Genomic DNA, 27728 nt, shown 5'->3' on the forward strand with positions numbered 1-27728 from the left:
AAGTGAGTTTCCACTGCACGTGTTACACCATAATGATAAAACTTCTATAGCATCTTTCATCCAGAGATACAAAATACTTACGCACTGTGGTTCAGCATTATCATCCCCATGCCAACAGACTAGGAAAAGGCACTGAAGTTCAGTAGCAGTCAAGAATGGAAACAAATTCCTTGTTCCCTGTCTTCCACAATCCTCTGGCCTGTCCACTCACTAAAAACTGTGTCGAGATGGAGCGCTCATTAAGCTGAAATAAACTGCTTTAACTCGGTTTTTAGGTCACTCGCTGCAGGTGAATTTTGATCGATGAAACACCTACTATACAGTGACCTATGGAAATCAAGAGGAAGCCCACAGGACAAGAAATGAAGTGGTGGAAGGTGCAAGTGATGGTATAGTCAGAGCCTGACTTTCTGGTCCCAGGGTGAGTTTGCGGGCTGGCAATTAGAAAAACTGTCTTTTTTACCATACGGACAAGGCAAGTTTGATATGGAAGCAACTCAGAGACAATAGTCGTGATGCCATTTCTCAGTCAGAACTAGCAGCCCAAGAACGCACCTTCTTCACTTCCTCACCATGCAGTGACCGGGAATAAAAGCCAGATGTATGTGAATTAAATGCTGCCGAGAAGCGGGAAACAGATTGATTGATTTATTTAAAGGTGTCTCAGAATCGATACCTGCACCGCTGCGCCGAGTGCTCATATCAGCAACGTAGGTCCATTCATTTGTAGCCGGATTATACTGTTCTACGGTACTAAGGCACTGACGTGATGCTCCATCATAACCCCCCACAGCATACAGCTTACCTGCAAGAAACAAACACGGCACAGACTAATCAGAAAGAAATGGGTGCATTCAGTATCTGCTGATAATAGGGTACATCATCCTCAATCATTTGTAGACTACCGTAGTGCCTAAAGAACCAATTGAGATTGGGGTGCCATTGGATAGGTCTCTCTTTTTGGGGGTGTGTGGGGGGGGGCACTCTAATACACAAGGTAGAGCATATTTACAATTGATGTGCCCATTTTTAAGTGGCTAACACTAACACTGTCTCCATAGGGAAATGCAGGAGGATGGGATCCCAGAAGGCTGGAGTTCTAATCCAGTTCTACCAAGGGATTCACTGCACCAGATTCAGAGGTAGGAAAACACAATCAGACCCTCAGACCTACTAAAACCCACTTTATGATGTGTAAGGGACTCTAAACTGCTCCAGCTGATACACCCAGGAACCCAGGGAGAAGGTGTCCATTTACACATCCTTATGTCCTCCCATTCAGTTGCTAGATTTTCTGTCTGTTACATACTTTATGCTGATGTATGCTCCCTTATATTCACTTAGCCAAATGCAGAGGTGATGCGTAAAGGCAATATACTGCAAGCTACATATTAGTAAGTGGGCATGAATCTAACTGATTCAGAGGGAGACTAAGTTAGTGTAACATGCACTATAAAGGGGGCAGAACTATGTGGAAGTGTCACCTATTTAGGACACTATCTCAACCATGAATTTGGCCGGTTATGTTGCCTTGGGAACAACATTCCAATTTCTCTGCTTTCGTAAAATGGAGCTAATATTTACCTCACAGGGGTCTTACATAGGAGCTAAATTACATTCACTTCAATAGCACCTTCTGGTTTGAAAACACAGTGCAATATTTAAGATGCCATGAAAGCAATAAACACAGAATAACCTACTCTACTGCAACAGGCTATGGTTAAGAAACACTAAATCCCTATTTTGAAGAATCCTCGCCAGTCGAAAGTGAGCTGATGTTGTAACTGCAGCTCAAGGTTGTCTGCTCCTTTGGACTGAGCGTATAGCATCATGTTGTGCTGATGCATGCCAGGGCCATGTGTACGATTGGGACCCCCAACAAACAAATGAAAAAAAAAAAAAAAAGTGACCAGCATCTAGCGAGGCTGCATCCCGGAGCAGCATTGTCAACAAAATAATAATTAAACTCTACCCTCAGTTTTTGCCCCAAACCCTCCTGAGGTGAACAGGATTACAGTACTTACATTCTGTGAGGTACAACATGAACCTAAATGGGTCGCTCACCCCTTTGCTCTGTGACCCTCCTGCTGTCCGTTTTTACAAATCAGTCTGGTCTTTTCCATCTTCTTTCCCTAATGGCTTTACAACTAAGAGGATGCAGGCTATTTTCCTTCTCACAGCGTTAGCACATACAGCGGGGTCTCAGCCACAAATCCTTACATACAGCACCACTGACTGTGACCACACACGAGTAACTGCTGACCCGTACAAGGGAGAGGTTCACAAGAACCAGAACCAGCACCAGTCTTTTGTTCCTTCTATCCTGTTTCATACTAAGAAACACTGGAAACCTGTGTCCTTCCAGAGGGTGACTCTGGTAGTGACTTTGTTAGTGGGAATTATTACATCTTTCTCAATGCTGCTCCTGGGTAGTATCATCAGTGGGTAACTGCTGGAGTCTGGGGATTTATGGGTATTTTTAAGAGTGTGCCACAGGTGCTGAGAGCATGTCCTTTTGGTTAGTGCACTATACAACTCAATAAATAGATACTGTCTAATTTCACTTTAAACGCCCTCCCATAAGCCTTGCCAAGAAAGCCTCCCTTTCTCCAATTTGCCATGTAAAGCATTTAATTCTCCTCTTTGTTTTAATCTCAACAGTACAGGGTATTGAGCTCACCCATATCAGAGGGTCCCTGAAAAGCCCTTTGTACCAATTGAGTCTCAAATTAAGCACAACTGAAGTGTGGTGGGGGCCCATGCACCAGTCTGAACCTCGCCTAATATGAACGCTAATAAGCCTGTCTACACTCAGGTCCTGGAGGACACACTGCCTTTCTTCCTACTGGTGAAGACTGGCTTAAGTCAAAGTCAGTCCCATCACACTTCCCTGGCAAGATCAGTTTCTTACACTTCCATACGGGTAATTGTTGCTGTCTCTTTAGACATTTCATACACTTATTTGTGCAGTTACGTCAACCCAGCTGGTGTTTTAGGTTAACACATCAAAGCAGGAAATATTTTGGTGCTGACTATGCTCTACCAAGGTAACATTTGTTGGTCTGCATCAACTATTAGTTATTGTCAATAACTGTAGGCACCAGGTCATTTTCACCATATTCAGTCTCTGTTGCTAGAACTCTGGGGGTATTGTTTAACTCTGGACAGTGGCTTAAGCCCTATATCAAATTTGTTATTAGCTCCTGCTGATTTAAAAACTGTTCAACTCCAAGACACTTGGCTATTTTTGCTCCAGAGGGTCTACACATGCATTTGTTTTGCCTTGTTTAAAAGAAAAGTTACCATAGTATTTCTTAAATCTCTGTTAAGCACTTGAACTGAGTATGACCCACTTTGCCTTTTCGTAAGTATCCATTATCAGAGGGGTGGCCGTGTTAGTCTGAATCTGTAAAAAGCAACAGAGGGTCCTGTGGCACCTTTAAGACTAACAGAAGTACTGGGAGCATAAGCTTTCGTGGGTAAGAACCTCACTTCTTCAGATGCAAGTATCAGTGTTTACTAAGCACATCATAAGCATATGAATATGCCAATAATTAAGGAAATTATTATTAAACTCCACAAGCAGCTAAGCAGATTTTAGCCGCTCTATCACTACTTAAAGAGAAACTGACTTTGGTTCCTCTCCTTCTCCGCCTCTCATTTAAAAAAAAAAATTTCCAATCCCTTCCCGTTTACTGGCCAAACCAGCCCATTTGCAATCCCAGGAACTGGAGTTTGTAACATACTGGGGCTAACTCCACCAACCAATCGCTACACACTGTACTAATGGGAGACAGCTACAACCCGCTGCAATTAGGGCTACATAATAAAAACATTGCCACCAAGTTCCACAGAATGGAAAGAAATTCATATTCTAAAGTGATTGTTCCCCTGGATTCTAAGCAAGGTAAAATGAAATCAACCCACTTGGCACCAGATCTCAGGACTTTCATACTTACATGTTCATGCTGATGGCTGTTTCAACAAATGCAACTGCCCCTTATCCTTCCCTGCCCCATTCCTGAGCTGGCATGGTACTGACATTTGTTACTGTAAATTCCCCATTTATGCACAACGCAGGATGGGCAATGCAACACGTGAGTCCGATGCAAACAACTGCAGAATCTTATGATTTTGTTGGCAGTGCGCCCCCCAACTAAGGTGCCAGGATTTTTAACTGCGCTTCAGCCTTCATTTTGGAGGGCAGATTTTTAAATGTCTTCTTCTTGCGATTGCCATTGTCTATCACGATGCTTGCTGATGACCACAACAGAAACACCCTCACGGTGCCTTGTTTCACTGGCCAGAAGTGTCTCAGACGACGTTATTGTCCCACCAAAAAACTAAGAATGCCCCACGCAAAGCTGGAGACGTGGCCAGCTGCAGTTGGGCCCAGCATCAGTATCAAGATCCCGTGCCATGTAGCATGGATGGCAAAACATACAGTTTTCCCATACAACAGAGAGACTATTCAAAGCTGCAGCAATTCAGTCACATTAAAAAAAATAATCTTTCCCAATGAACAAACCTCTAGAATGCAGCTTTTAGAAACTGGCCTGGCTTGTTCCTGTGCTCATCTGGCAGCAGGTTACCTCAGGGATTGTTTGGACAACAGCTCCTGCCCCTTCGCTGCAGGAACTCAGACTTTAACCACTTGGGTTTTCGTTTTAAATAGTAGTATTCAAGTGACTGAAATGGCTGCTATTATTCTTACCCTCCACAACTCCAACTCCAACACTGCTTCTTCTTGTGTTCATGGGAGCCACAAAAAACCACTCATTGGTTTTATAGCTATAGGCCTCTACTGATGCCAGACCTAGTTAAAAAGGGGATACATAGGTTTTCTAATTAAAAAGATTAGCATTGTACTGTTCTCCCCCTTAGGAGACGCATTTCCCCTGTGACCTAGACTGAAGTTTCCCATGGTTATTAATTCCCTTCCCGCCCCCATGGCAGTTGCGTGGCCATTTTCCTGCGAGGCAAGGAAAAGCAGGTTGGTACTGGCCCATCAGTGCTGCTCCTTCTGCAGCCAGGAAGATTACGATTGAGCCTTGCCAGATGACTCCCCGTCCCAGGGCTGCTGCCACGGCTAACGTGCTGGAGTAAGAGACTGGATCTGGGGCCTAGACCCCAAGCTCTTCAGCTGGGATAGTCCAACAGCAAAATGTCCTTTCAAGCAGCATTAAAATCAATCCAATGCAAAGATTTTAAAACTGCCCCTTTAAGTCCTCTGAGGTTTGCTCATCACAAGCTTGTAAAGGTAACTGGGAGCTTGTCTACATTGCAAAGTTATACCAGCACAAGCTAAGGTGTGAACTGAAACCATTATGCTTACATTGGGATAACAGCCAGGCGGGCATTCTTATTCCGATACAAGACAGCTTTGATTTGGTTTGGCTTTTGTTACTTTGGCAAGGGTTTAAAAAGCCTCTCTTATTCCAGAATAAGTGTCCACACAGGGAGTTCCACCAATATAACTATATTACAGTAACTATGCCAGTACAACTGGTAAAACTCGCCTGTGTAGACAAGCCCTTCGGGAAGGGCAGAGTTAGTTTTGCATAAACACCCAAAATCTGGATGCTTATCTGAACTTTCTGAAGCGTGTGGGTCTCAAATACAGCTGGAAATACAGCAAAAGCAGTCTCCTGCAGTAACTTCAGCACTTTCCCTTCCAGTCCTGGGCAGAACCTGGAAGCACTGAAGTGTGCAAAATAGAAGGACAAGGAAGGGTGTGGGAGAAGTGACAAGCAAGTATTTCACCTTGACACAAGTTCAGAGAAGGCTTTTGTTTAATCCAAACCAGTTCACCCATCTCCATTTAAAACAGTAGGAAACTATGGTCAATCTGGGGTTTGAACTAGAGCTGGTCAAATACTTCAGAACATTTTTGTATTAATGTTCATTCAAATTCTTAAATAAGGCTGCTCTGACTGCATTTGTGCTGCATGTTGTGATCACTTTCCATGTATGTTCTAAGCGAACCGTTTACTGGAAAGAACATTTGCCTAAAAAGGAAATTGTTAGTGTATACCAGAGAATAGTTACAGAAAGCTAATTCTGAGTATTTACACCAGAAAACTGATTCTAAAAGAGAAGTTTTAATCTAACCCAAACAGGAAAGAAAACAAGACCATATGACCTCTGGCAAAACCAAATTAACAAACACAGTTGAAAATTTCAGTATAAAATAATTGCATTGAACAGCTCACCTGCAAACTACAGCTCAAGAAATGTTTGCAGAGATCACGGTGGACAGGATTTCAGAACAATTAAGGTATTCAAGAAAGAGGCAGAGTTTTTAGAAATGAACTATTTGCTCAGCTCTAGTTTGAACCATTCAAGCACAACTGCAAAGCGAATGTAACTATTATTTCATAGCAAAAAAAGACCCCGCCAAGAATACCGATACTTTCCAACAGTGAGCTGCCTCTGAAACAAGCACTTTAAAATATCTCCATCATTCCCAATCCCATCTTCAATAACTAGATCTACTAGCAAATCAGGATTTTTGCTGCTCCTGTGGATGGTCACTTAAAAAAGTGAATGTCAGTGAATCACTTGCCTTGCAATAGCAAGATCCCTACAAAAACCAAAGATGTTTGCTATGAAAACATTTCCTTTTAAAGAGTCAGATTCTTGTTGAATAAATTCATACTTTCTAGAGGAAAAAAAATAATAAGCACAAGACGTCAAAACACAAGGCTAGAAACGTAGGTGTGGAGAACTGGTCGGAACTAACTGCTGTTTTCTACTGCGAGGGAATTTGCCATTCAATGGCTGCACTTTCAGCAGAGCTCTGCATTCCCTGTGAGGGACCTGGAGAACACAGAACTAGTACAATATCCATTTCATTTGGCTGCCTGGCTTTTGTGCAGTAACATACCAGTGCTTCCATCAAATCCGCCCACAGCATACAGGAGTTCATTCAGCACAGCTGCCCCCAAAGTGCTTCGTCGTTCCTGCATGCTGGCAATTGACGTCCACTGATCCTTCACGCCATCATACACGTCTACAGTTCGCACTCTGAGAGAGCCGTTAAACCCCCCGACCGCATAAACGTTGCCTGCCATAAACACCACACCTGTTAGAAAGGGAGAGAGACTTAAGTCTCCGAGTTAGGTTTAGAGATCAGACCGCAGCTACGGGTAGCTTGGAAAAGAGATGCCATTAGATGCTTTGTTGATATTTGTAACAGAGAAGGGATGAATAGGACATTTGCAAATGTTTAGCATTTACTTGCTCTATATGACCATCAGATCTGAATAAGAGACCGTACAGATTGTAGGGAAAATAACGCACCACACACACACACACACACACAAAACCAGGGGGAACCTGCTAATTCTGAGGTGGGTATGGGACCCAGCTAATTTCAAGGTGCCTCAGAGGGGGAGAAAAGTATGGATCCGGAGGGCACTTCTGGATGGTAGGGTCAGTCAGATCTCCAAGGACGAACAAGTTTCAATCCCACATATCTCACCTCTGCTAGGAAAAATCCCTTCTCTTTCAAACTGCAAGTCCAGCGAATGACCTCTGTTCCCAGCTCTTTACTGGAATGCCAGCAGGTAAAATTGGCTCCCACTGTGAAGCCAGGCCAGAGGAGATGGAAGGAATAGCATAGAGGAAGTAGTGGGGAGTGAGGTGGCTTTGTGCCCATTTGGGGGAGTGAAGCCTTCTCCTGGATCTTGGTGGGAGGCAGAGCTGTTGGTGGCTGGGAACAGAGAGGGGTTGAATACACTTCTGTCCCCTAAGGAATTTAGCAGGAAAATGATAGAGGCCACTGGACATGTTCCACTTACCTGCTCTGCATCTCCGGGAGGGAAGCTCAGCTATCTGCTCCCACCGATCCTCCTCAAAATCGTAACACTCCACACTTCGGATGGCTTTGGGCGCTTGCCCACCAACCACAATCATTACCTGGGAAGGAAAAACAAGAGAAGGGAACCCCTTAGGTCAAGGACTGTTTACACAGCGGGCTGCATCCTGCAAAATAAAAACCGCTACCAGAACCTAGTCAAAGTGAGCTATATTGACGGCTGAGGGGCTGTCTCTGCGGGGAGAAGGGGAGATTTTTCAAAGGCATAAAAGGGTTGGTCCCTTTGGGAATCTGCCCCTAGAGAACCTATACGCCTGGGAATACAGCTTATTACATACTGTTTAGGGGGAAAACCTACAAGGAAAGCAGGCTTTTGTGCTTATGCTGACCTCAATAGACATCAAAAGATTTCCCCTCCCACAAGCTGGTCTGCAAGCAGTTTTTTGGCTTGCATCAGGGTGCTTCAGCCCACCAATTATCATTCCTCAAGCAACCCAACTGGGTCAGCAGAACTTCAACGGCCCCAAAGACTGCCCAAAGCTCTTTGCATTCTCCCCCTCTGGGGGATGGGATACTTCCCCCTTAGGAAATCTTGCTCTATGGCCAATCTCTATGGAGTTGCTGTGCCCTTTTCCCTCACTCTAATGCAATCCCTACATTTTCAAATCCCCACTTATGGCTCTTACTCAGAGGCCACAAAGCACCAACGTGGTTCTTGAGGGACAGTTGGTGAGACAGAGGTGCTCTCTTTTGGTTGGACTGGATCTCTGGGATCTATGCCCAGACGACAGGTTAAATACCACAGTTAGTAGTATTGCAGAACTATGACTGAAATCGGCCTCTGTACCAGATGACTGGAAGGTAGCTAATGTAATACCGTTTTTTTAAAAAGGGCTCCAGAGGCGATCCTGGCAATTACAGGCTAGTGAGCCTAATGTCAGTGCCAGGCAAATTGGCAGAATGATAGTAAAGAAGAGAATGATCGGACACACAGGTAAACACAATTTGTGTGTGTGGGGTGGGGGTGGGGGGAAAGAGTCAACACGGCTTGTGTAGAAGGAAGTCAGGCATCACCAATGTGTCTGAATTCTCTGAGTCAACAAGCATGGGAATAAGGGTGATCGAGTCAATATAACGTATTTGGGTTTTCAGAGAGCCTTGACAAAGTCCCTCACCAAAGGCTCAAGCTAAGTAACCATGGGATGAGAGGGAAGGTTCTCTCCTGGATCAGTAGCTGGTTGAAAGATAAGAGACAAAGGGTATGAACAAAAAAGGGACAGTTTTCACAATGGACAGAGGTGAACAGCAGGGTCCCCCAAGGAGACCTGGGCTGTTCAACATATTCATGAATAATCTGGAAAGGAGGTAAATAGAGAACTGGCAAAGTTTGCAAACAATACAAAACTATTCAAAATAATTAAGTTCAAAGCAGACTGTGAGGAGTTAGAGAGATTTCACAAAACTGGGTGACTGGGCAACAAAATGGTAGATGAAATTCAGCGTTGATAAGGGCAAAGTAATGCATATTGGAAAACATAATCCCAACTATCCATATATAATGATGAGTTCTAAACTAACTGCTGCGAAAGAAAGATGTTGGAGTCACCATGGACAGTTCTGCTCAATGAGCAGCAACAGTCAAAAAGGTTAATAGTTCCTAATATACTGTTAGGAAAGGTATAAAAAAAAAAAAAAGACAAAATATCTTACTGCAACTGTATAAATCCATGATGCACCCACACCTTGAATACTAAGTCCAATTCTGGTCGTCCCATCTCAAAAAGGATATAGTGGGACTGGAAAACATTCAGAGAAGGGCAACAAAGATGACCAATGGTGTGGAGCAGCTTCCCTAAGAGGACAGACTAAAGATTAGGCCTGTTCATTTTAGAAAAGAGACAACTAGGAGGATATGATAAAGGTCTATAAAAATCCTGAATAGTGTTGGGGGGGGAGGGGGAGAGAGAGAATGAATAGAGAAGTGTTATTTACCTTTTCACACAATACACTAACCAGGGGTCACCAAATTAAATTAATAGGCAGCAGGTTTAATACAAACAAGAGGAAGAACTTTTTCCACACAACTAACCTGTGGAACTCATTGGCAAGGGATGTTGTGAAGGCCAAAAGTATAACTGGGTTCAAAAAAGGAATTGGATAAATTCAGAGGATAGGTCCATCAATGGTTATTAGCCAAGATAGTCAGCGACTCAACCCCATGCTTGGGGCAACCGTCAACTTCTGCCTACCAGAAGCTGGGAACGGAAGACGGATGGATTACACCATAACTACCCAGTTCTGTACATTCCCTCTGAAGCTTTGATATGGCCTATTGTCCAAGACAGGATACTGGGCAAGATGGACCATGATCTGACCCAGTATGGCAGCTCTTATGTTCTTATGCAATTGGGATTTCCCCATGGACTCTCCCTCAAAACCTTTCCCACTGCAGCAGAAGAGTTGTAAAGAGACCTAGAGATTCAAGGAAATCCCCCATTCCCACCCTGCCAAGGAAAAGGAACCAAAGGGAATGGAAATCGTTAGCCTTTAAGGGAGGAAATACATATTTGAAGGCTAATCAGACATACTCCTGGCTGGACGTCCCATCTCTCAGGACTGTCTTAATAGAATTTTCTCAAATGACCTCTGAGGATTCTTTTTCTAAGTCTATCCCCCATTTTGTAACCCTGCTTAATCCAGCAGCCCATCACCTCATTGATGTATTTATTGCCCATGTGCCTTGTCACATTTACCTTTGTCATGCATAAACCAATGCAGCATTTCTTATCCCACCACAGACATGCACAATGCACCAGTGCTCTAAGTGGAGAAGACCTCAGTGTCGTTTCAGTGGCCAGACCACTGCTTATTTGCGGTTTTCAGAGTTATGCTGACAAAAGTTGATGCTGATAAATAAGTGAAGCACTCCAGGTGGACCACTCCCCCAGAAAGCACCATGTCTGTGTAAGGGATTAGAGTATTACAGGGAGTCTCAAACTTCATTGCACCGCGATCCCCTTCCGACACCAAAACTTACTACACAACCCCAGGAGTGGGGACCGAAGCCTGAGCCCGCCCGAGCCCCACGGCCCAGGATGGGGGGCCAAAGCCTGAGCCCCACCACCCTGTGCGAGGGAGGGGGCAAAACTGAAGCCCCAGGGCTTCAGCCCCAGCAGGGGGCCTGTAACCTAAGCCCTGCCACCTCAGGATTCGGTCCCAGGGTGGTGGGTCTCAGGCTTCAGCTTTGGCCCTGGGCCTCAGCAAGTCTAAGCCAGCCCTGGCAACCGCACTAAAATGGGGTCCTGACTCACTTTGGGGTCCCGACCCACAGTTTGAGAACCACTGGATTATTAGGTCTGTCTGTGGATTGCAGAGTGTGATCCTTGTCAGCTTCTTAAGATCTCTGGTGCAACATGTGCACGGATACAAATCCAGTGCATTTTAAGTCTAAATTGCGTAGATCTTAGTAAACTTTATATTGATCAACAGCAGGAAAAAAAAAAAAAAAATCAAATCCCAATGCATTTTCTGAAGCCCCCGAACTACACGTTTCTTGCACGTGACTGTTGTGTTTGGGAACACGGGAACATTCCCGATGAGAGCTCAGCAGTTGATGGTTGCCCATAGCAACCAAGCGGCAGCGGAACCCAAGCAGATTTTTGAAACAGTCGCTGGCTCCTTCATTGAGAAAGCAGTTTGATTTGTGCATTGGTCTGAATACATTACTTCTTATTCTTTCCAGCTATTGAGAGTGAGATTTATTCCTCTTATCACAGCACAGCATGCCAGCAGGAGCAAGCATTACACAAGACAACCGTATTTTAAGAAGGCTGACGAGTTGGCACCAAGATAATTAGCCTTGGAACAGACAAACAGCATGCCGGCGGAATAAAACAAAACCCGATCTCTTGTTTCTAAGAAAAAACTATGTAGCCTAGTATGTAAAGGTCCTGAGTTCAAGTCCCAGAGGGTCGGGGTGGAATGGGATGGTTAGATAACAGTCTAGAAGTATTTACAGGGCATAAAAAACAAGGAAAGAGCTCTTCTGTATAACTATTTAATGTAGAAGCAATAGCATGAAATTGAGGTGACAAGGTAAAAAGTTATTAGGAAACATTTCCTAACAAGGGTGACCTACTAATTGTGGACTATACTCCCAAGGAAAAGGGTGGAAAGCTATGGAGCTTAGGACACTTAAAACGAGACGCTGACAAAGCAGTGGAGATTATACAGAAGGAAACAATCCCACATTGGTAGGGGCAATAGACAAGACCATATGTAGTTTCTCAATGAGGAAGGTCCAGCAGGATCACAACCTCCCTCCCTTTTTTTACGGCTAGATAGAAGGCAGAGGTGGGGGGCCCGGCTAGTAGGTTTTTCTTTCGTACTTTGGGGTCATGGTATAGAAAACCTTGAGAACCTCTGAACTTGCTGACCTCAAATCTTTTCCACCTCTCGTTTCTACAGTTCTATGATACAGGCGCATGGTCCGTAAAGGACAGTGACACATTCATCATGACAACCCAAAAGGTAGAGTCTGTAGATTAATTCCTATCAAGAACCACAATATGTAGGCAAATACGATGCGCACACTATAGAACTGCAAATTAACAGTATCCACAATCCAGCAAATCAATATCTGAATACTGCCTCCTGAGATAAAACTGGTACACAGTCTCACGAAATCTAGCGTCCTATGGTTATATCTGGAGGACTAGGCAAGTGATTTGACATCTTACAGTCTGAAATTCTCATTAATAACTTCAGTTTTCTGTGCAAGCCGCCTGTATGCTTTGGGGATAGGGTAGCATTTTTCTTCTCCATCTTTTTCTTACTAATGAACATGGATGCAGAGCAGCGCACAGCTCCCATATCAATACAGGGAATCTCTGAGTTATTTTTGCTTGTGCCGCATCTATTTTTAGTCGCTGCTCAGAATCTGCTATGAGCCAGTTTTCGGATAAGGTTGTTTGTTGTTTGTTTTTTTTGCTATATCAGGCTCTGCCTCCAACATGCAGATGAACTAATGAGAGCTAAAAGCACCATATCCCTCTCCAACTGGACAATATCCATGCTGTTTCACTCAGCAGAAATCTCAGCCAACACTCTGAGCACTGTTAACCTCTGCCTATCCCATGGACCAGCGGTTCTCAATTATAGTCCCAAGGCCACCAGTTGCCCCCACAACACTTCTGGTGGTCTAGAATGAAATATTTTGAGAACCAAACAGTAGGAAATTGGAACATAGGAACTGCCATATTGGATCAGACCAGTCTACTCCAGTATCATGTCCCTGATACTACAGAGAGTACCGCAGGAGGATGCAATAAAACCCTGTAATAGACCACTATGGAATTACTTGCCCATAAAGGAAGTATCTTCATACCCCTCATCAGCTAGTGACTGGCTCATGCCCCAATGCAGAAGGTTTTCTAGCTCTTCTAAAAAACAGCTAGCCTATCTAATGGAACTGCTGCTGTTCTCGTTACGCATGAGAGTGTCGAACCCTATTTTTAAATGGTCATTTCAACTAGTTTCCCTCCTACGGAAATTAGGCTCGCTGGTCTGCAATTCCCAGGATAAATGCTAGCTATTTCTGAAGACAGGTAGAATATTTGCTACCCTCCACGCTTCCAGGATAGTAGCCAATTTTAAGGAGACTGCAAGGCAGATTCTTGTCCCTGTTCTGCTCAGGCAACACAAAAACGATCGGAGACTAGCCACACACCCTCTGCTGGGCATTCCCCTGGCATGGGGAAATCTCCAGTACCCGTGCCATTGTCAGGGTGACGTCAGCAGGCTTTGGGTCATGCCCTATCAGAGCCACTGAAACGCAACAGAATTAGGAATCAATCAAATGAAATCTAGTAAGAGAACAAGCTCTAGCCATTCAAAGGTGGATGATGCCTCTAATGAGGCAATATCAAAACCAATAAAAAAAAAAAAGAGACCTACATTTCCCCTCCCAAGTTTCTCTATTTTGGAAGAGAATTTAGCTTACCTTTGGCAGGCTAACTGGAGTCCTTGGTTTTGTTCTAGGATTCTTTATCAATTGCCTTTGATCCAGAGGAAGCAAGTGATATTTCATGGCCTCAATAAGGAAGTCTTTACACGTGTTGTTATTCTTGATTAAAGCTTCTTCTTCAACTGTCTGGGAATGCCAATAAAGATTATTTGAATGGATGTATTTCACTAGGGAGTTTTCAGCGAAAATATAGGAAAGAGATTGAGATTTTTTTTGTAAAAGTACCGCAGTGAGAAAGATAGAATAGCAGCAACATTAGTGGGCAAATTCTGAGTCTTCAGTAAGGACCTGCTACGGCACACAATATTTACTTCCAAGTTTGCTCTCTTTCTTACCAGATCTTTAAAGATCTGTTTATGCAGGTCTATCTGTTCTGAAGTCATAACTGCATCCAAACAATGAGGGTTGCTTTCATCCTCATATTGGAAACTAAATCCTTTCTGCAGAAAGGCACTGATTTTCCTGAAAGGACAGGAATCACTTTGCACCCAGTTCAAACACAAGGATTGGCATTTTACACCAATAGTGCCGCTTCTATCTGGGGAGGATGGAGTCCTGCACCCTGACCATCACTTACATCACGCCCAAACAGTTGAGCTGTATACAGAGGGAGGCTTGGGGAATATTGGGGGTGGGGAGGCTTTAGCTGGTTTTATGTCGAAAGCCTAACATATAGCAACTACAACTTGCATTACTGTTGCTCCTTCTCCCAACACCTGTGTCCTGTTCTGACATCAGCCCTCCCTCTCTCCCAAGCAGAAGCAGACTTCTAGGGCCTTTCAGGTCAGCTTCTCAGTGAAGGAGAAATCAGTGGTGTAGAGTCTGTCTCTAGTCTAAGTTTAACTTATTTACACAGATACACCAGTCCTGGTACAGAGGTGGTCCAACAGCATGCAGGCTGATCTTTTTTTTCCAGGAAATTCAGCCCAGCACCAGTGCCTAATAGCTCTGATCGAAGTAGCGTGCTAAAAATAGAGAATAACCATGGTGACAAGAGGTGGGAAGTGCTAGCTGCCCTGAGTACGTGCCTATGGTGTCAGACAAGTACATACTTGGGGCAGCTAGCCCCTCCCACCTCTCATGCCACCGCGGCTAAACTATTTTTAGCATGCTAACTCCATCAGAGCTACCGTGGCTATGTCTCCTCAAGCTGGGAATCACATCCACAGCTTGAAGTGCAGATATAACCTAAAAAAAAAAAAAATACGTTGAAGTGCAAAGGTGACATTAACAGCAGCATTTTTGGATTCTGTAGGGTCTTGAAGCACATATATTCCCAAAAGCCTCCATCTGGATTCTGCAGGAATCCCATGTGCATGGCTCTGCTTCAGAATCAGACCCTTAATTTAACCAGCTATAAAAACAGGTAAGTGGATGCCTTTTTAAAAAAAAAAAAAATACACATTTCCACATTTGTGGCAGTTTTAAGGTGCACTGCCCAGTAGAATACAGAAAACATTCAGGGAGAAAAAGGATTTTCAGTGCTTGAATTATCTTTAGGTCCCACTCAGATTGAAGGCACGCTGTAAAGTATTGACTCTGGTCTTCCGCCCACAGACACAGATAAATGCCAAACCACCCACAACAGAAGCGCTCAAACAATGGAGTGCACAGGCGAAGGAACTACACTCCGTTTTAATGTGAGGATTTTTTTTTCTTTAAATGCACTAACCTGTACAAGATAATCTCTGGGCAAAAGGGGCAGACGAACATGCTCCATCAGTTTAGCCATGTGTTCTAAGCGAGACTCTTTCTCATAATTTATCCAAGATATAACAGCTTCAAAGACCTATGCAGAGAGAGTACAATTAATCATAGAAAAGAGAACGTGCCTTCTCAGTAATTATCAAAGCCAGAGGCTTAGTGGTCTAAGCATCAGGTTTGCAGTGTCTAAAGAAAGAGAAAAGATGCACCAGGGATAAGAGTTCTAGCAGGTAATAATGCAGAAAGAGATAAAGCGGCACAATGCTGCATATATGCAGAGCACAAACATTTCCCCAAGCATTGATCATGTGTGTCAAGAGAACAGGGCTGCACACTTTGATAAACCCCGTTTCATCATTAGATGATCAATGACATTCGCAAAGCGAAGCAGGTTCATCCAGACCAGTACACACCTCTGTTATGTTAGGTATTGGAATGAAGACAAAGCCAATTAGTCCTTCAGCATTTATGCCAGGCATTATTCGTAAAAACAACACACAAGGATTTATTATTTGTAATACAGGAAAGATCAGCTTCACATATGTTTTGGGATCACATGCTAATTCAGTGCTTAAGATCAGATTTAAATCCCTTCATTACCGCCTTCCAAAACCTAAAAACAACCATGGAACACGCTCACAACATGTGCAATGAAATCCCTATTATTTTGACTGTTCTAGTTCTTAAATTTCACCCTCCTCTGATAGCTGAAACAAGGCAGCGCAGCTAAATAGATCCAAACACCACACACAAAAAACCTGTGCTTCCAAGAGGGAAAGAAGGGGGGTGTTGGAAATTTGGTGAGGAAACCTGGTCTGAGCAGAATTCCAGCTTTATTTCCGGATCAAACAGGTTCAGATAAGCGGCCAAACTGAAGGCCAAGAACAAACTGTAAATAGACAGACACTTTGTATAGCAGTAGCTGCAGTGGAGAGTACGCTGTAGAACAAACAACACAGAATCCTGGAAGAATATGCATGGTGTGATGTACTAAAAAAAAATTAAAATAAAAACCTCAACTGTTGGGTAGAGAGTGGTGTTTGGTGGAGTATCTAAGAGCATTTCATTCTGCCCATACTGTTCAACATTTGGTTAAAGATCAGTTAGTAAAGGCCCATCCACAAAGGAGTTGAAACCACAACAGCTACAACCCTAGTGTAGACAGGGACTAAAAACCTATCCGAAACATAAAAGTCATTCCAGAAAAAACCTGCAGAGTAGGGAAAGGGGGCAGGGCAGTTGGAGATATTATGTAATATAATCCAGATCCTTGCAACAGGATGACTGACTGACAATTCCCATGTTCCCACTGAGCCAGAATTGTGAAATTTGGCATTTATTCATGGTGGGCCTCTAAATACATGTGAAATATCCCAGTGCTGACCTTTGCCCTTCCCATCAATGGGCACCAAAATATCCTCCCCCTCCCCTAAGAGATTTCAAGTGTATCCCTTACATCCAGCATCTTGGAATCTGGCATACTCATTCAGAGTAATGAGTACATGCCTTCCAGGCAGTCACAAATGATCAATCCCACAATTTACAAGTGGGATTAATTTCTTCTGGGAGGCAGCCATATTGAGTCCAAGGCCTCCAGTTTGGAGAAATTAAGGTCATGTGAGGGCACCAATTCTACTGGTCAGAATTTAGTCAAAAAGAGTTGACGGCTATCTCGAGCCATCCAAAATAAGATTGAAGAACACTGCTGGTATAGTGTGAAGGAAGTTTATACTGATGCTACCCATGCTGTACCTACTCTGTGGATAAATGGGAAAATTCAGACTCACAAGGTGTACCTCTGGCACCTCCCAACAGCACTTAATTCAATTTTTAAGAGAGGAAAAAATCTTAGTCCAAAATCCCAACTTCTTTTATTTCAAAAGTTGTCAGTTTCCACTGTTCTGCAGAATTATAATTGTTACCAGGTTCCGACCAGTTTTTGTATTTCAGTGCACGACTCTACTCGTGATCCAGAGCATTTCACAGCCGGCCCAACAGAATCTGAATGGCCATGACCCTTCCATTGTTTGCAAAGCCCCTGTGACTTTGAGACAGAGCTCTTCAGCTACACATCACAGAGAACCTGGATGTGAGAAAGCCAATCTCTCTGAATTGGGGCAATTCCTTCCATTCGGTTCAATGAGAGCCACCTACCCAAACCAAGGTGCAGCCCTCGAGTTTAGGAGGAGGGGAGCTCTGACTTGCTGAGTAACGAACAAAGTGTAGGAAGAGACTGGGACTGCCCGAAAAGCTTTTATACGAGGTTGGAATATCACCTCTGTGCACACTACCTGAGAGAAGACGGAGTGAGCCTTGGCGTTTTCCCATACAGAAATCTCTGATGACCCCAGATTCTGAGGGGAAGTTCTACACCAGCTTCCGTAGCTTGGCATGGGGTGCATGTCCATAGGGGATTGGGCTCACAGCCTCGGTTATATTATATTAGGTTTAAGTGATGGATCAATAAGCAAATTTTAGCCCAAGACACAGGAGACGTGGGTTCAATCCCCTGTTCTGCCACAGACTCCCTGTGGGTCCGGCGACAGAACTTCAGAGTGAGTGAGCGAGCGAGCTTCCCAGCCCAGGTCTAGGGATGGAAGCAGGCTTCAGGACCCAAGCGCTTCAGGACCCAAGAGCCACAACATCAAAGCCCTGTCCATACAGCTATTTTTAGAGCACTGGCGCAAGCCCTGCTAACCCGAGTCCGTCAACCCAGGCTGGGAGACATGCTCCCGCTTGTTCCAAAATGCTGTGTAGACGTACCCTGTGTGACCTTAATCTCTGCCTCAATCATCCCACTCTGTAAATTGGGGAGAACAGCACTTCCTTATCTCACATGGGTGTTTGAGGATCAATACATTAAACATTGTGAGGCACACAGTAATGGGGGCTGGGTTACCACTTCTGCAGGTTACTGCAAAGTCCCAGTTTCATGCACTGTTAGCGCCTAGTTTTTAGATGTCTGAACAAACTTGATTTTGTAAAAAAAAAAAAAAAATAAGGTCCCTCTTTCTATGTCTGATGTCTGCAGTTAAAGACGCAATGAAGTAAGGAGGGAGACATGCACCAAGGTACAGCAGAGGTACTAAGAGGACAACCCTTCAGGCTGACCAAATGTATACAAACAAGACAGATTACTTTAGTGACAGGAATATTCTAAAAGCAGTGCCTCCCAATGCCCTGTTACAGTTTGGGCCTACAGGTATCTGACTAGAACACGTCCATCTATTCTGGAAGATGGAATTTGCTGGTTCATTAGTTCCATTATACACAGAAGACACATCAAGAATAGGCATTTCAACTTATTTCTTTACCCATGAAGAGTTTAACCTACTTTAAAAGTGACCGCTTCTCATAAAATCTGGTTATGACAATTTAGCCCTATGCCGTTTTAAACATTTGTCTACTTACTGCATCAAATGATTTAAAAAATAATCTGCTACATGAGAACATTGGAAGAGATGAATATGCAAGATCAGAGAAATGTTACTGCCTACAATACTGAAGTTTACACTAGCTAATGGACTACTGTGTCAATAAAACCTGAATTTCTGGAATTTTCTTTGGATGCCAGAACATATCCTGTGTGTCTACATTAATCCCATTCTTTTTGCATGTCTAGCCTGTTATTAATTTCTGTTTTGAATGTGCAGCTTCAGCTTACATTTTCTTTTACAGTCTTGTATGCTGAACTTCAAAACCTACCAACCAAATTATGTTTTCAACTGTATGAAGTCCAGAAGAGACGAGTGAAAGGCTGGCTTTCCAAACTGTGGGAACACGGACGGTAAAGGCTATTTATTAACACAGCGGTGGGAAGAGCTAGTAAAACCCTGTGCAAGCTGCTCAGTACAAGCAGAGCAAATCTGTCAAAATCATACGTACAGGATGACAGTTTGTTCTTCCCTTTTAGTTTCCTGATGACAAATTCATTACACATCTATAGCTCAGTATTTGCATGTGAGTGACCAGGTGTCCGGTTTTCGACCGGAACACCCGGTAAAAGAGGGACTCTGGCAGCTCCGATCAGCACCGCCGACCGGGCCATTAAAGGTCCGGTTGGCAGTGTCCCTACGTGTCCTGGCATCGTGCTGCGCCCCAGAAGCAGCCAGCAGGTCCAGCTCCTAGGCGGGGGGAGCCACAGGGCTCTGCGCGCTGCCCCCGCCCCGAGCACCAGCTCCGCACTCCCATTGGCCGGGAACCTCCTGCCCCCACTCCCTAATAGTGTCGGATCTGCTGGCCACTTCTGGGGTGCGCGCAACTCGGTGTCAGGACAGGCAGGCAGCCTGCCTTAGCCCCGCTGTGCTGCTGACCGGGAACCACTCGAGGTAAGCCTGTGCCCCAACCCCCTGCGCTAGCCCTGAGACACCCCCAAACCCAGAGCGCCCTCCTGCAAACGAATGATCAGAAAAGGTGGCTGCTCTTGTGTCTTTGCATCCCTCTCTCCCATTCGCCCTCCCAAAGCCCTCATCCCTGACCCCACCCCAGAACCCACACCCCCAGCCCTGACCCCCTCCTGCACCCTAACCCCCTGCCTCAAGCCTGAGCACCCCCCCCAAACCTGGAGCCTCATTGTGCACCCCAAAGCCCTCATCCCCAGACCTGAGCCCCCTCCCACATCCTGAACCCCTCATCCCCGATCCCACCCCAGAATCCTCACCCCCTACCTCAACCGGCAGCCCTCTCCCACACTCCGAATCCCTTGGCCTCACCCCACAGCCTGGAGCCCCCTACTGCACTCCAAACCCCTCATCCCCAACCCCACCCCTGAGCCTGCACCCCCAGCTGCAGCCCTCACCCCATCCCGCACCCCAAGCCCCAGCCCAGTGAAAGTCAGTGAGGGTGGGGGAAAGCAAGTCACCGAGGGAGGGAGAATGTAGTGAGTGGGGGCGGGGCCTCAGGGAAGGGGCGGGGCTAGGGTGTTCCATTTTGTGCCATTAGAAAGTTGGAAACCCTGGAGTGAGCTGGTCATGTCAGTGTGATGGATCAATCGTCACCGGAACGTGATTGTAGTTTATCATTTTCAGTGCTTAACTGACCTCCATTTCCATAAAATCTGAGCACCTCACAATCGGATATATTCATCCCCACAACACCCCTGTGAGGCAGGGCAGTGCTATTCTCCTCATAGTACACATGTGGAACGGAGGCACACAGGCTACGAGACTTGCTCAAAGTGAGACAGGAAAGCTTGCAGGGGAGGGTGTAATTGAATCCACTTCTCCTAAATCCCAGGCTAACTACTTGGCCATCCTTCCCTCCAGCTATTTCATCTGCACTTGACCAACAGGTAGGGCCCTACCAAATTCACAGCCATGAAAAATGCATCCCGGACTGTGAAATCTGGTCTCCCCCTGTGAAGTTTGGTCTTTTGTGTGCTTTTACCCTATACTATACAGATTTCACAGGGAAGATCAGCGTTTCTCAAATTGGGGGTCCTGACCCAAAAGGGAGTTGCGGGGGAGGGGGGGCTCACAAGGTTATTTTAGGGGTTTGCAGTACTGCCGCCCTTACTGCTGCGCTGCCTTCAGAGCCGGGAGGCCGGAGAGCGGTGGCCGGTGGCCAGGCACCCAGCTCCAAAGGCAGCGCCCCACCAGCAGCAGTGCAGAAGTAAGGGTGGCAATACCATACCAAGCCAGCCTTACTTCTGCGCTGCTGCTGCTGCCACCCAGCTCTGAAGGAGCAGTACAGCAACCCCCGCTACAATTACTTTGCAACCCCTCCCCCCACAACTTCTGTTTGGGTCAGGCCCCTACAATTACAGCACTGTGAAATTTCAGATTGAAATAGCTGAAATCATGAAATTTTTAAAATCCTAACTGTGAAATTGACCAAAATGGACAATGAATTTGGTAGGGCCTTACCAACAGGGTATGGTGCCTGACATTCCAAACGGCACCAGCCACCATTATTTTTTCTTAAAAAAAAAAAAAAAAATTACACGCTGCCAGAGAAAAGTGTTTCCTTATTTCCTCCTAATCGTGGACCTCTCCTCCTCCCCGAATTACCCAGTTCTGAATTGCAGAACATCCTGGACCAGTGAAAGGCCTAAGGTTGGCTTTCTCTGATGCTTTGGGTCTAGAAGAGGAGCTTTATACCTGTGGAAGAGAGATTCCTGTTTTCCAAAGAGAAACAGAATTTCCTTCTTACCCTGGGAGGAGCTGGACAAAACACTGGATTTTATAGTCAAGACTTTATGTAGAGAAAATTGTGGTAAAACATGTTGATGGAGTTCTAGAATTCTTATTGGTTATAAATTTCCTCTCCTTTTGAGATGTGGTGCACGGCTGGAAAAAGGACTCTAAGAGAGCATAACCAGTTGCCAATAAAATGACTAAACTCAAAACATGCCTGAACAGATTCTCTATTACTACATAACTTACTGTACCTTTTCTTCTGAAGACACAGTGAGCTTGTCACTTGATATTAAACTGCAAACCTGGTCCAGACTAAGGCTAAGGAATTCTTCCCCTAGCATCACCTCGGGAAAGTGCTGCTCTGTTCAAAAAAATCAAAGGTTGGAAAGGAAAATTATAATGAAATCCATGCTTTCAGTCAACAGAAGGACTACAGTGTTCAGAGAATTGTTATTCTTACAGCAACGGCCCCCCCAAGACAAATATGATTACACTGGAATCAAAATGCTGAATAGACTAAAAAAATATTCTTAGTGCAGGTTAAAGCAACCTGATGTTATTTGAAATACTATTTATGCCGCCCCAGAGACTCATTCACTAATTGCAATAAATCATAAAATGGCACAAATAAAACTCTGTAGTGTTGCTACCTATTTTTCCTCCGACAGGTATAATTACTAACGGCAATTCAGAAAGAAGAGCTCCTTTCTAGACCAATAGATAACCTGCAATCATGCCACCTCTGGATGTGATCCTGGTCTGCTCTCACAAGCTAAGCAGCATTAGATTTGTTCTGTACTTGGATGAGAGACCCCCCAAAAAGAAAACCACACGGTGAGGCAGGAAGTGGTGTTGGCGAGTCAGTAGGCAGCACTGGTCTAAAGAATGCTGTGATGTAGAACGGAGGCTCTGAACATTGCCAGTTATTAAAAAAAACTAACACTGACTTGAATCATTTCAACAAGACTGGCACTGTGTGTAACCCAGCGGCTGTCTGACAGCCACACAGGAAGTGAAGAATTACACAGTATCCTGCTGAAATTTCAGGCAGCTTGGGGCGATTAAATAGAGCATGGAAAATCATCAGCCTCCCGTCTTCACTCCTAGGCCTTCCATAATCTCCAACCCATCAACAACCCAGGCATCTCAACAGCAGTCAGCCACACTCGACCCTGACCCCTCTCTTGTGCCACCCTACCTGTTCCACTAACCTCTCACTCCCCCTCCATCCTGGCTGACACCCAATACTTACATCTTCCTCTCCTGCTCCAATAAGCCAAATGCCCAGGGTCAAAATCACTATTAACAGTAACTCCAGTCTGTAGGCTGGTCTCTACCTCCACTACCTTTCCTGACCACTGACCTCCCCTGCCCCTGCTCACACCCTCATCACTCTCTTCCACCTACTCAACCTTTTACTGTCCTCAGGCTCCATCACCACTATGTACAAACCTAGTCTCCCCCATCCTCATAATTCAGACTACAGACCCCATCAACTACCTATCCATCTACCTACCCCACCCTTTCCGCTAAACTCATAGGATCCACCCTGGCCTGAGTCCCTTTCCACCATCCCAGCCCCCTCCATTCTGACTGAGAGGCACTGTATAAAAAACCTACAATATTTGTGTGTCACAAATAATCAGACAGGGAGCAATCTCCCCGGCTGCTACACAGTTCTGAAAGAGCTCTTCAGGTCCGACCATGCTTTCCGTTACATATTAAAGCTTAACGAAGGGCACAGGTCCATATAATTAAAGAATTGGACATCTGTTTAAAAAGGCTGAGATCTGTTTGCAGACAATTTTATTGCTGGAAAAATATCCATACTACTGCAAGCTGGCTCTCTTTTATACAGCCCAATCCATTATAATGTTTCGCAGGAGAGTTGGTGCTTTATGTTATTATGTAAATCGATAGATACATACACAAATCCTATCTATCTCGCATCATGCATGTAGTACTCTAAAGGCGAGAACAGGCAGCCCCTGCCCCGAGGCGCTTACAGTCTTACCCATCGCTTGTACAGCCCCCATTTATCTTTTAGCTGAAATATGGCAACATGAATCTTTACTGCTGGGGATTCTCTTTAGAGCAGCGACTTTCAAGCACTGAGAAATCCAGCCATGAGCACCGACATGAGAGCTGCAGCTCGTGTTCTGTTCTGTACTGCACTCGTGGTGCCACGTGGGTTAAACAGCAGCAAACAGGTGGCAATGCCTTCCCTTACATTCCTCTCTTTCCGCTCGCTCTGCTCTTGCTGTCCTCTAGGAAATGGTCATCACAAAAGACTATTACTCCAGCTAACGGGGCAAACTCTCTGGCTGAACTCAGACATTAACAGGCCTGATTCTCACTGACATTTTATAGAACACTGACTGCCTAAGGGTGGGTGTACATTACAATCGGCACCTGCTTTAGGGCACCTTCACACGAACGGCTTTGGTGTGAATGAGAATCAGGCCCTGACGTGTTGTGCCTATGCCAACGGACAGTACAAGACTCCCTGCAGCACAATGCACGTGCTGTGGATAATGCAATCTACATTTCAGCCAAGACAGAATAGGGATTGGGCAGTTGACAATTTCATTCCTTGCTATTTGTTACAAGCATGTAAAATATGTTCTGATTTTAAACATTTAACAGCGTCTGCCCTCTCATATAAAGAAGAGAACTTCACCTGCCTAAGTTATCCATCGTTTAAAATTAAGCTTTTAAACTAGGCATTTTCGAGTACTCGAGTAACTGAGCTCACAAAATCCTTGGGGTCTCTCTGATTTCTGGCTCGGCTTAATGCTGTTACATAAACAACAAAGAATTTTAATGGCATTTTTATTAATGGAGTTTCATTAACATTATATAGGCTATTGTATTAACAGGGACTCATGAAGGCCAATAAAGCAACAAAAACAGGCCTTCTAATTGCCAAACAACCAAATAAATATATACAGAATGCACTGCTTGTTCGGTTAAAGATTAAACAGGGTCCTGGAAGCAAGGATAATGAGGTATTACAAGCAAACCCTTACACAATGAACCATTCCTTTCAGAGTACGTTTTTCTTCAGGGGATAATGGAACAAGAGCGGCTGAAAGGTTGTGTCTGGATTTGAGGGAGAACGCAGGAGAATTTGGTGGCCACCCTATTTTTTTTTGTTTGTTTGTTATGGAAGAGCCTACTCACCATATGATTAAAACCCATAAATGCCAGGCAAAATGTCGCAGAGGAGAGGAAGCGTGAGAGCGGAGCCTGATTGGGGAAGGACTTGGAGAATAGCACTGCTGTGCCTACACAAAGCACAGCACAACAGGCAAACGCTCAAAGGCAAATCTGCTAGAAAACGGAGGGCACGGGGGAGTTAAGAGCACGGGGAATTCTCACTCAGGTCCACTTGGGTTTCTGCCTTGGGCACCAGCTAACAGATACAGGAACAAATCTCCTGGACGACGCAGGCAGAAAAGCAAGCAGCGAGTCTAAACCCACGTCATCGAGAAATCGGTGTTATGCGATAGGATAGTATCCAATTAAGTCAGCCATTAAACTGAAGAGGCATTTCCTCCACGGGTGTCAGTTGTCATACTTCCTTCCAAGTCAATGGAACGATGACAATGTACACCAGCTCAGGATTTGTCCCTAAGCCTGTTTGCCTAGACAACTGCTCCCAGAATGCACATCAAACCAGTGCAGGTTTGTTATTGGCTACCAGCTGCCAAACAAGAGGAATACAGACTGCTCCATCAACATGGCTGACACTGCTCAGTAACTAGCCAAAGGGCCTTGACAGCGCAAGGCAGCTAGCATTCCTCATCCAAAGGCCATCAAAAGAGCATTTGGTGTGTACTGGGACCATTTAAGTTGAATTTAGCTGAGGTGGAGCAGAATGACAGTGTGCTTGGGACACACAGAACCTGACACACTTTGAACGATACGTCTGTAGCAGTTGGCATGGCTGCTAATAGTGGCAACCATTCTATCCAAGCTTGGCATTAATCTCCAAGACTTGTAGTCATTAGGTGTTACCCAGAGCATGGACGTTAACTTCTGATACGACTTGGTATATCGGAACTCGCCAAAGTCAGGGAGGCTTTGAGCGGGATTGGTGCCCTATGGTGCGGCTGCAAACTATAACAGCAGCTTTGTAACTGGACTGACTCCCATTTAAGTAGAAAATGTTCTCAGTGATTGAGCACCTTGCATTAGGGTTTGGCTTTTAGCTGTCCAGATACTCAGCCTTCTCTTGGCTCATTTAGATTAAAAAAAAAAAAAAAAAAAAAAAAGAGTTCTTGGTAGATAACATAATGCCCAATACAACTAGACAGATTTGGGCTCATGCGATCTGTAAGAGAACTGTTGCAAGTAATATCAAGAAATAAAGTAAATTCACAGTTGCCCATTGGGATCAATGAACGGTTGCTGCCTAAGGTTGCTTCCGAGTATAAAACAAAAACAACCTCTCCCTGCACCCCTTCCCCCCAAATTCTCATCTTAAGTGTAAAATGTATCTATAGAATATAGATCAAATGTATTAAGAGACTGAACTAAGGATTGTGTTCTCTATTACACAGACTGCAGTGTATGAGGTCCGGTACAGAGAGACAGAAAGGCAAGATACTTAAATTAAATAAATTTAAATTAAATTAAATAAATTAATGGAGATATCCCATCACCTAGAACTGGAAGGGACCTTGAAAGGTCATCGAGTCCAGCCCCCTGCCTTCACTAGCAGGACGAAGTACTGATTTTGCCCCAGATCTTCAAGTGGCCCCCTCAAGGATTGAACTCACAACCCTGGGTTTAGCAGGCCAATGCTCAAACCACTGAGCTATCCCTCCCCACCAAGGGCACATCTAAGATGAATAGACATGCTTTTCAGTTAGCTTATGGATAAATATTTGAGAAAACTGTGAGAGCAACTTCTCCCTCGTCCGTCATAGTAACGTAAATCCTCAAAGGATCAGTCAGAGGAGCCCACTACAAGGCGCTTTGAAAGGCTGAGCTCACAGAAGAGGAGCAGGGGAGAAAGAAACTTGATAAGACAAATAGATAAGATATTCAGCCTCTGTTCTATACAGTGTTTTTTTCCAGAAGAAGCAGCTGTATTTCTATTACTGATTTAGGAACACAAAGGACATAATTCACCTGACACCTGCCTGCATTTTCCATAACAAATTAAACTAAAGTTCTTCATTTCACCTCCAAAGCTTCCATTATTCTGAAGGGCCTCCGTCTTTTGCAGGACCGTCACATGTCAGAGCCCTGCAAAGGCCAATAGAGAAGCCCACTGCATGTTCTTTGGAAACATTAAAAGTACGAGTTGGTAATGGCTCCAGCCCCAAGTATCCTTTATACTTGGGACCAAACTCTAAGTGGCTGGGATAAGCCAGGATGTTTTGCTCACCTGCATAGGCATTTGCCTGCTGCAGAAGTTCAGTGCAGGTGTGCACATCTGCAAAGGCTCGAATTCCAAGGCAATTTGTGGGGTGCAGCTGGGACTGGAGAAAATCACAGCAGTTTTGTCTAACATCCATTAATTGCAATAAGCTGGCAGCTGGCAACAAAACCTGAGAGCGGGGAGGAAGGGGGAGAGGGAGGAGAGAGAGAAACCAGAGTTAGCACCAGAGGCACCAGTTTGATTCCTGGCATAAACTCACCAATTATTACTACCCTTCAAAACAAGGACAGGTTTCTTGGGGTTCTTGAGGGGGGGGGGGCGGCACAAGAGGTGCTAAAGTTTTAGGAGCATCTATGGACAGAGGTTCCTTCCCTCATGTGGTGACTGGCAAAAGCAGCAACATCTCGGGGCACCCAACAGTGAAGGTCCCCCCCTCACTTCTTCCCCACTGAAGAAGTCGCACAGGCAGGCAGGCAGAGCAGAGACAGCACAATGGGCATGCTACAGCCAACCACCTAAAATCCTCAATTGGTTGACAGTAGGTCCCTTGTGCAGCCTTCGTTCTGGAGAGCATTATATTATTTGCAGGCTTGGGATGGAACTCACACCCCACACAAGCACACACAAACATTCTATTATGCTTGGGATCCC

The 27728-nt window shown here is 44.8% G+C and overlaps 1 protein-coding gene across 5 annotated transcripts in view; it reads right to left on the reverse strand.

The window, feature by feature from the left end:
• Window positions 1-27728, reverse strand: part of KLHL3 (kelch like family member 3) — a 66070-nt gene that overhangs the window by 7794 nt on the left and 30548 nt on the right. For 4 of the 5 annotated variants that reach the window (XM_005295888.5, XM_005295891.5, XM_065555049.1 and 1 more), the window contains 8 exons: window positions 27084-27246; window positions 21937-22046; window positions 15517-15633; window positions 13821-13970; window positions 7803-7920; window positions 6887-7084; window positions 4715-4816; window positions 677-805 (listed from right to left, as the gene is read on the reverse strand). In XM_005295888.5, the coding sequence (XP_005295945.1) occupies window positions 677-805; window positions 4715-4816; window positions 6887-7084; window positions 7803-7920; window positions 13821-13970; window positions 15517-15633; window positions 21937-22046; window positions 27084-27246 (1087 nt within the window). The remainder of the gene's footprint in view (window positions 1-676; window positions 806-4714; window positions 4817-6886; window positions 7085-7802; window positions 7921-13820; window positions 13971-15516; window positions 15634-21936; window positions 22047-27083; window positions 27247-27728) is intronic. The other variant, XM_042850909.2, reaches the window with a different exon arrangement.

The sequence above is a fragment of the Chrysemys picta genome, chromosome 8, assembly GCF_011386835.1.
Source record: "Chrysemys picta bellii isolate R12L10 chromosome 8, ASM1138683v2, whole genome shotgun sequence".
In the NCBI taxonomy this organism is placed as follows: Eukaryota; Metazoa; Chordata; order Testudines; family Emydidae; genus Chrysemys; species Chrysemys picta.